The sequence below is a fragment of the Salvelinus alpinus genome, chromosome 19, assembly GCF_045679555.1.
Source record: "Salvelinus alpinus chromosome 19, SLU_Salpinus.1, whole genome shotgun sequence".
Classification (NCBI taxonomy): Eukaryota; Metazoa; Chordata; class Actinopteri; order Salmoniformes; family Salmonidae; genus Salvelinus; species Salvelinus alpinus.
The window spans coordinates 26,922,212-26,931,355 of record NC_092104.1 but is presented as its reverse complement, the minus strand read 5'-3'; the positions used below and the strand labels follow the sequence as shown (position 1 = coordinate 26,931,355).

General features: G+C 42.0%; 1 protein-coding gene across 2 annotated transcripts in view; it reads right to left on the bottom strand.

Annotated features, from left to right (window-relative positions):
* Positions 1-892: 892 nt before the first annotated feature.
* The window catches only part of galnt9 (polypeptide N-acetylgalactosaminyltransferase 9), a 131,630-nt gene continuing 123,378 nt past the window's right edge, over positions 893-9,144 (bottom strand). For both annotated transcript variants that reach the window (XM_071352713.1, XM_071352715.1), the window contains 3 exons: positions 5,580-5,675; positions 2,366-2,533; positions 893-1,883 (listed from right to left, as the gene is read on the bottom strand). In XM_071352713.1, the coding sequence (XP_071208814.1) occupies positions 1,737-1,883; positions 2,366-2,533; positions 5,580-5,675 (411 nt within the window). In that variant the 3' untranslated portion in view covers positions 893-1,736. The remainder of the gene's footprint in view (positions 1,884-2,365; positions 2,534-5,579; positions 5,676-9,144) is intronic.

The following is a 9,144-nucleotide window of genomic DNA, read 5'->3' as shown; positions in this document are numbered from 1 at the left end:
AAACTGATTTGGCTCATCAGTGCTGTTTGTAAATCTTGCTGGTGTTTGAATAAGACATTGCAGTGGAAAGCCCAAGCCTTATGATGCGCTTGACATTTTTAGAGGACAGAAATGATGCATTGCTTTTATGAAATGATTAGAGGAGAGGTAGCGTGGCATGACACGAGAGCTCCAGCTATCTCTGGTGGTGAACCAGCTGGAAACCAAATTAAAACTGGCCTCAGGAGCACACAGGTGGATATAATGGCCATGCTTATTGGAGGAGGAACGTCTGCCTGCCTGGTGCTGCGCATGATATCTGTCCCTGGGTTTGGAGGATAGATGACATTCAAGGACATCTCTTGCAAGTAATAACAGCGTTCAACAGCTTTAAAAAATATAACACACTTGTCAAGAAAATGTTGTCATTTGCACCTCTACATTTTGACCATTCATTAGGATGAATGAGGCACAAAATATGGTACCAAAAAGGTTTAGAGAAGAATTATTTATCTTCAAAGTTGGCCGGGCATCAGAAAATACTGTGGGGAAAGTTTCTTGTTGAGCATAATAAATTGGAAAGCTTTCAGTACTTTGTGAAGACATGCTATCCTGTGGGTGGGTTTTAACGATTAGAGAGTTGAGGCCAGAATCCAGTAGGAGACTAAGTGGAAACACAACAAAGGCAGATAATTGTGCTCGCTGTCAGTGTCAAACAACCACCAGCATCTGTCTTTACATCTGTAAAAATAGGCCCTGGCTTCCATGTAACATGCAGTGAACAGCATTGTGAGTAAGGAACATCTTTAGAAATCTTGGAATGTTCCATTATATACACTACCTTGCTCTGTGAACAATGGTTTACAATCTAGAATTCTTGAATGAATCCAGTTTTACAAAATGTACTCCTGGGTCATAATAAAAACATTTTTATTTTCCTAACTGTTCTTGGAGGACTAATATCAATTTGACAACATATTACTATTATTTAGCCATCTTTACGTTGGTTTATATATTAATTACTTTAAACTAATTTGTACATGCTTGTGGAATTGACATTCCCTGGTCAGATGACTCATAAGGATGGAAAAAGGCACGTCATTGCTCGGGCAATACAGTCAAAAAGAAAAAGAGAAAAGAATATTCTTTTGTATTTGTGAGAACAGTAGTTGCTTTGCATCCTATTCAGTTCATCGGGAGGATGAACAGCTTTTTGAAGCATATTCTATCTCTTAACAGGATAGCGAAATGTCCAAAGAAATTCTCCAAATGATAGCCTGAAGTAATTACAAGTTGATATGGTGACTGATAAGCAATTTCATATTTTGATCTGCAAAGATTCCTGGGATTGGCTTTATACCAAATACACATTGCTTGTCATTGTCAGTGTTGAACCCCCCTTAGGAGTTGCATTCCATTGTCTTATTATTCATTTTGTACATAGGTGGATGTTCTGTAAAAAAGCATTTCAAACAGTACTGTATAGCTCGCTGTAGGCCTATGGTATGCTCTCCATGTTTGACCCCCAGCTCAGCTGAAAACATATATTCTTCTAAAGATTCAGCAGTTGAAAGCTCTATGCCCTAAGGGGAGAGCACAGTGCACACAGTCCATAGAAGAGTCCACACACTGAACTACTCATCTCATCAGTACCAAGGCCTATAGCTATCTCATATGGAATGCTCTCAGACTGTCTGTCCATGGGTTTGCCCTCCAAGATTGAAACGGTATTCTTTTCTCAGAGGTAGTGTCTTGCCTCAATGCTTCGGATGCTTTATCCAGTTCCGTATCATCCACTTTTGACCAGAACACCTCTGAACCACCAGTCGAAGGCCGAAGTTGGCATCTTTGGACATCTCCACCTCCATGCACCGTCCAGTGTCCCTGCTGATGATTGGACCATTCTGCAAAACAAGATGGGAAAAGATCATATCAGAAACACTGAGATTGAAAAAGAACACATTCTTCCAAATAACTTTGCATAACCTCAAATCACTCTCTATAATCCTGATGGTAGATATTATGGTTCAAATAGTGTTATTATACTCAGTACTGGCACACTTCAAAGTAGAATCCACATTGCTATTATCCTTCTATGAGCCAGTTGTGAATACAAAAGCACTGAATGAAAGTGGGAAATGTGTTTTGCTATGACTCAGTGGGATTTTGCATAGTCTTCTGCAATGGAGGGACCTTTACCAGCAGCAACCACATTTAATCTAACATTTAACACATGGCTCATCGTATTATACAGAACAAATTATTTTACCTCAATGCCTCTATATGTATGCATTACATGACTCAGTTATTCAAAAGAAGCCAGAGGCTTTTTTCAGAAACATTGATCAATTATTTGATTTTAATCCATTTTGTGTTTTGTTTTTACCTGTGTAAAATCCCACAACCTCTGGGAAACCCGCGAAACAGAGTCACATTTTTTCAAGCTGGGCGTGCGCCCTCTTCCGTCGTCGATGAGACATTTGGTGTCAGGCAGAAAGGTGGTCGACCCTAGGGGTCCTAGTTGTAGAAGCCCCTCTGTTGAGTAACGGGCAAGCTGAAACAGAGATGAACATCAGGCAGTTCATTTGATTGTAGCAAAAATAAGCATGGATCCAAAATACTGTACATTTGAGTAAATGCTGCAAATAGAAATTGGCAAGTAGTTCATAGATATTGCAGTGCACCGGAAGGTATTTTCATCATCCTACTCTGATTCAGTGAGCAAATTCATTTACCGTATGCAGACTTCAATTATCTTAATATTTTTGGAGCTAAGTCTATTATGTGACTTTCCTAGGGCATTATATACAGATAGAAAGTATATAGTTAATTAATCCTAAAGATTTTCGCAACCAAATATTATCCCTAGACGTTTAATCCAGTACATGAAATGGTGTATGTCTGTGCCTCATATCTTTTACATAAGGATACAGTAGAGTTAACATATATTATTCATTACACTGATCCTCTCACAGAAATTAGATGCCAAAGATAAAGGGGTCTTCAATACAACCCACTTGACACACACTGTGAAATGCTGCTCTTCTCCATTGTTCCCCAGTCATCCAGCTAAGAGGGGGTATTGTAACGGAGCTACACGTAACTGTATGAACCAGAACAAGAGGAGGGTGATCAATGTAACAGAATGCTTTTGAACCCATACTGTTGAGGACTTGGCTTAGATGGAGAATATGTGAGCCTTGCAGCTGAATGAATGGCTGCTGATAGCTGCCGGTTTATATTTTCTGTTACCACTCTCTTAAACCAAATACTCAGAGCTGGATAAACGATATACCAGCCAGCTCATGTGGGGCTGTACTGTAGCTATGACTGAAGCTGACTGGGTGCCCTTTTAGCAGAGTGCTGCACTCATAAAAACCTTATAACGATTAAGAGACACCAATTTGGAACATATGAAAAATATGGAATGGGTTTGCCACGTACTTGTCCAGACTTTAAAGTACACTTGTTTGAAGGAGGCTATGGTTTGAGTAAAAAATAGATACTTTTACTACCTTGGGCCTGGTTAATATCCTGTAGCTGATTGGCTTTTCACTATTTCTATTGAAATACCAAGAGAAAGTGTTTCAAATACCAATAAAGGTTTTTAAAACTATATGCTGTCTGCTGCAAAATTCCATTTGGAAGTGGGTTCCTGCCTGGCAGCAAGGCTAATAGATCGTAAATGATTAAGTGATTTATTTTGTAATTCATTCATTTCACTCTTCTTTTTCTTCCTTCAAAATACCTCAAAAGGATTTTCCATCCTAGTGTTTACGGGTTGTGAAATGTGTAGTAAATGGCATCATAAGATGATTTATCAGTAGTGTAAACAAGAACTGGGCACAGGCCAAAGACATAATCCCTGTTAAAATGGGTTGACAGCGTTACGGAGTGGATGCCTTTATTTCCTAATGCAGTTAAAATGTTACTATTACAAATACTTAGCCAACATAACAAAATTATTCTGCCAAGCCAATCAACCTGTTCTCAAAGCATTATATTAGAAGCTGATGCTCAATTACTTTCTTGACGCCGTAAGGTTTGGGGGGAGCCTCTTTGGGTCAGGCTAATCATGTGTTCACTAATTGGCTCATTAACACAGTAGGGTAGAGCACAGTAAATTATGTTTGTGTTTTATTGTATAGGAGGAAGTATTTCAGAGGGAGACCACCTGCTACGGTAATCCCCTCTCCGCCCCTCGCTCTACCATGGAGCGACAGCACTGCAATGTCCCACTGAGATTACTGTACTTTGTAAGGGGCCATGCAGGCTTATGTTACATGTATGGCCCAGGCAGGTAGGCTGACCGTATATTAGCCTGGACAGAAGACAGGACATGTCCTCTCCCTATGGGGGCTGAGCCACAGCAGGAGACCAGTGTTTGATGTGAAACACCCTGTTTGTGTCCCAAATGGCACCTTATTCCCTATGGGAAGGGTGCGAAGGTTGCGATTTGGTATGCAGGCCATGACTACTACAGAGCCCCTGGCTGGGGACTTAAGAGGCATCTTAGCATAAGTGGTGAAAACAGAAAACAGGGAGCAACATCCAGTGCTCCATGTACACCATACATAGCTGAGATTCCTGCTGGGATGAGCCAGGGGGTTGAGTGGGGAGACCCTGGGCCTGGAACCTCCATCCTCTGCCATGCCCTATATTAGGATTAGCCAAATGGACAAGGTGTGCCATTGTCCTCCTGGTTTTAAATTTCCTTATAGGAGGCATGGTGGAAACAGAGACAGACTTTTAAGAGGCACAATAAAGATTTATTCAGCACAATTACATTTTTCATACGGAATTGGAAAGGTTCAGTAAAATCTAAACGGCTCCAAAAATTGAATTGGATCCTGTGTAGTAGCATAGTGCCAGTCATCGTTGTAATCTAATGATACAATGGCATAAAATTCATTTCCATTTGTTTATTTCCCCTGAGGTTAGGATTAAAGACTTGATGTAGCTTTACATTACTGGACTGCACTGAGCTCTCTCAGAAGGAGGAAAGAGCCACCCAGTGCTCAACAATTTATTTATATTCAGCATGCGACTGATAATAAACATGTCACTCCGCATCTGGAAGGTGAAAAAAAAAAAATCAGCCATGAATAATATTTGCATGATTGTTTCTCAGGCATGAGCTTCAGTTTTGCTGCATGTGCACAATAAAAATAGTCGCAAAGCCCCTTTTGCCCTGGCACTCACAGGTCAGCACCTAGTGAACATTCTCTAATGAAACTTCCAGGGGGCTTTAGAGGCCATGGATTAGAATATTAGAACAAACAAATAAGAAAGCAAAAAGCTACTGGCTGATGAATTACTTCTACTTCAGGAGGACTTTGTAGTGCCTAGACTTCTTAAAACCACATTTAGCAGAATATATTCACAATTCTGAGCTTTTTCCCCAAAATGAAATGTTATTTTGCTTGGCTGTCAATAATGAGATACCATGGCATTACACTGTATAATGTAAGAATAATGCTTAAACACTGTTATTTGTTGAAGAAAAAAGGTACATTCACGTTCAACCAACTTTGAAAATATGAACAGAGTCTTTATATTATTTGTAAATATCAAAGATAATAGGAGTGAAATCTGCTAACCTGTGAGGACATCCCGTGGCAGGGATAGAGGATGGCTTTGTCATCGTCCTCTGATCCCTGGTCCAGACAGTAGCCACTGGCTTTACTGTTTCTGACCTGCAACACAACAGACAGAGACCTTATTGTTCCTGATTCAGGTTAAAGTTTGCATTTGTTATTTTGAGAAGGAAATAAAAAGGTATAAATTGAAAACTGTTGTTATAACAGTCTTATCTAACACTTTTTCTATAATTTTTTGAACCTCTTGTCTAGAAAATACTGTAAAAGAATCTGTCCCTTAGTAAATGCAACGTCACTTTGTCATCTCACAATGTCTCAAACAAATCTACACACTATAGTAATGAGATATTTCATTTTATTCTAAGATAGGGTATCATGTAAGCAACAAAAACCTCTTCAATGTTCTAGACTCCTAGTCCAGATGGTAGTGTGCGTTGGTGGAGATGTGTGTTGGAGGAGGTGTGTGTTGGTGGAGGTGTGCGTTGGAGGAGGTGTGTGTTGGTGGAGGAGGTGTGTGTTGGTGGAGGAGGTGTGTGTTGGTGGAGGAGGTGTGTGTTGGTGGAGGAGGTGTGTGTTGGTGGAGGAGGTGTGTGTTGGTGGAGGTGTGTGTTGGTGGAGGAGGTGTGTGTTGGTGGAGGAGGTGTGTGTTGGTGGAGGAGGTGTGTGTTGGTGGAGGAGGTGTGTGTTGGTGGAGGAGGTGTGTGTTGGTGGAGGAGGTGTGTGTTGGTGGAGGAGGTGTGTGTTGGTGGAGGTGTGTGTTGGTGGTGGAGGTGTGTGTTGGTGGAGGAGGTGTGTGTTGGTGGAGGAGGTGTGTGTTGGTGGAGGAGGTGTGTGTTGGTGGAGGTGTGTGTTGGAGGAGGTGTGTGTTGGTGGAGGTGTGTGTTGGTGGAGGTATGTATTGGTGGAGGTATGTGTTGGTGGAGGAGGTGTGTGTTGGTGGAGGTATGTATTGGTGGAGGTATGTGATTTGAATGTGTATCACTTTATTTCCACCCTGTGAAGATATCTATCATGTTGTGTTGTCAGATAGGTTCTGCTCTGCTGGTCTGGTCAGTGCAGGGGGTGCAGCTGAAGTTCCAATGACAGATGAGCTTCAGCTGCTGCGCTATGGCAACACAAGGTAACTGTTTCGTGGCCTGTCGCAGATTTGAAATAGTGCCACCTAAATGGGAGCTGCTTTGAGGAATCCATTTGCAAGATGCCGGCGTAGAGAGCATTCATATCAAGACTGTAGAAGAACCAGGGCCACCAACATTGTGCTGCTTGATGAATCTGTAGTTTACTTCTGATATATGCCGACCATATATTTGAAAAGGCAGATTTTCTTCCCCTTCTCTGAATTTGAAATCAAAAAGTAAAAGGCTTGACTTATATTTTACAATGATTCTGAATTGACTGTCTGACTTCTTGCATTCAATTTCTCATCCTGTCAGAATATTTTTCGCTGTGCAGGGTTGTGCAGTCGAGCTCGAAACAATCAACTAGGCATCGAAAGCTAATAACTGTTTAATTAAATCTCATTACGGGGAAATTGCATTGAATCTTGTAGCTGTGCCGTGTTGCTATGGAAACATGATACCTTTACCTTTCGATGACTCCCTATGAATGAATTAATTTCCCTTCAACATGTAATCTTTGAAGTGCAGACGGGATGAAATACACTGTCAACGATAGATTGCTTGTGCATACAGTATTTAAACATATCTTGCCTAACACTGTATGTGATATTGAAACAAGCACTGCTTCTTATACTGAAGCATTCCTTAAATCAAAGCACACTCTGCAATCACTGCAAGAGACATGCTAATTCAACAGAAGACTGAAGAGGAGATTTCAAGAATGTGTGGGTTGATGAATTAATGATCTCTTGGCAAACTAATGTGATGTTTTTATTCTTTGTAGAATGTTATTGTCAGCTTTCTTCAAACACACAGTAGGCTGCACATATTCCCTCTGTTTTTGTATTGTGTCGTGAAAATTGAATCCAGTACAGGTCTTCCACTACATCCAGTACAGGTCTTCCACTACATCCAGTACAGGTCTTCCACTACATCCAGTACAGGTCTTCCACTACATCCAGTACAGGTCTTCCACTACAGGTCTTCCACTACATCCAGTACAGGTCTTCCACTATATCCAGTACAGGTCTTCCACTACAGGTCTTCCACTACAGGTCTTCCACTACAGGTCTTCCACTACATCCAGTACAGGTCTTCCACTACATCCAGTACAGGTCTTCCTCTACATCCAGTACAGGTCTTCCACTACAGGTCTTCCACTACAGGTCTTCCACTACAGGTCTTCCACTACAGGTCTTCCACTACATCCAGTACAGGTCTTCCACTACATCCAGTACAGGTCTTCCACTACATCCAGTACAGGTCTTCCACTACATCCACTACAGGTCTTCCACTACATCCAGTACAGGTCTTCCACTACATCCAGTACAGGTCTTCCACTACAGGTCTTCCACTACATCCAGTACAGGTCTTCCACTACAGGTCTTCCACTACAGGTCTTCCACTACATCAAGTACAGGTCTTCCACTACATTCAGTACAGGTCTTCCACTACATCCAGTACAGGTCTTCCACTACATTCAGTACAGGTCTTCCACTACATCCACTACAGGTCTTCCACTACATCCAGTACAGGTCTTCCACTACAGGTCTTCCACTACATCCAGTACAGGTCTTCCACTACATCCAGTACAGGTCTTCCACTACAGGTCTTCCACTACAGGTCTTCCACTACATCCAGTACAGGTCTTCCACTACATCCAGTACAGGTCTTCCACTACATCCAGTACAGGTCTTCCACTACATCCAGTACAGGTCTTCCACTACAGGTCTTCCACTACAGGTCTTCCACTACAGGTCTTCCACTACAGGTCTTCCACTACATCCAGTACAGGTCTTCCACTACATACAGTACAGGTCTTCCACTACATCCAGTACAGGTCTTCCACTACATCCACTACAGGTCTTCCACTACATCCAGTACAGGTCTTCCACTACATCCAGTACAGGTCTTCCACTACAGGTCTTCCACTACATCCAGTACAGGTCTTCCACTACAGGTCTTCCACTACAGGTCTTCCACTACATCAAGTACAGGTCTTCCACTACATTCAGTACAGGTCTTCCACTACATCCACTACAGGTCTTCCACTACATTCAGTACAGGTCTTCCACTACATCCACTACAGGTCTTCCACTACATCCAGTACAGGTCTTCCACTACATCCAGTACAGGTCTTCCACTACAGGTCTTCCACTACATCCAGTACAGGTCTTCCACTACATCCAGTACAGGTCTTCCACTACATCCAGTACAGGTCTTCCACTACATCCAGTACAGGTCTTCCACTACATCCAGTACAGGTCTTCCACTACATCCAGTACAGGTCTTCCACTACATCCACTACAGGTCTTCCACTATATTCAGTACAGGTCTTCCACTACATCCAGTACAGGTCTTCCACTACATCCAGTACAGGTCTTCCACTACATTCAGTACAGGTCTTCCACTACAGGTCTTCCACTACAGGTCTTCCACTACATCCA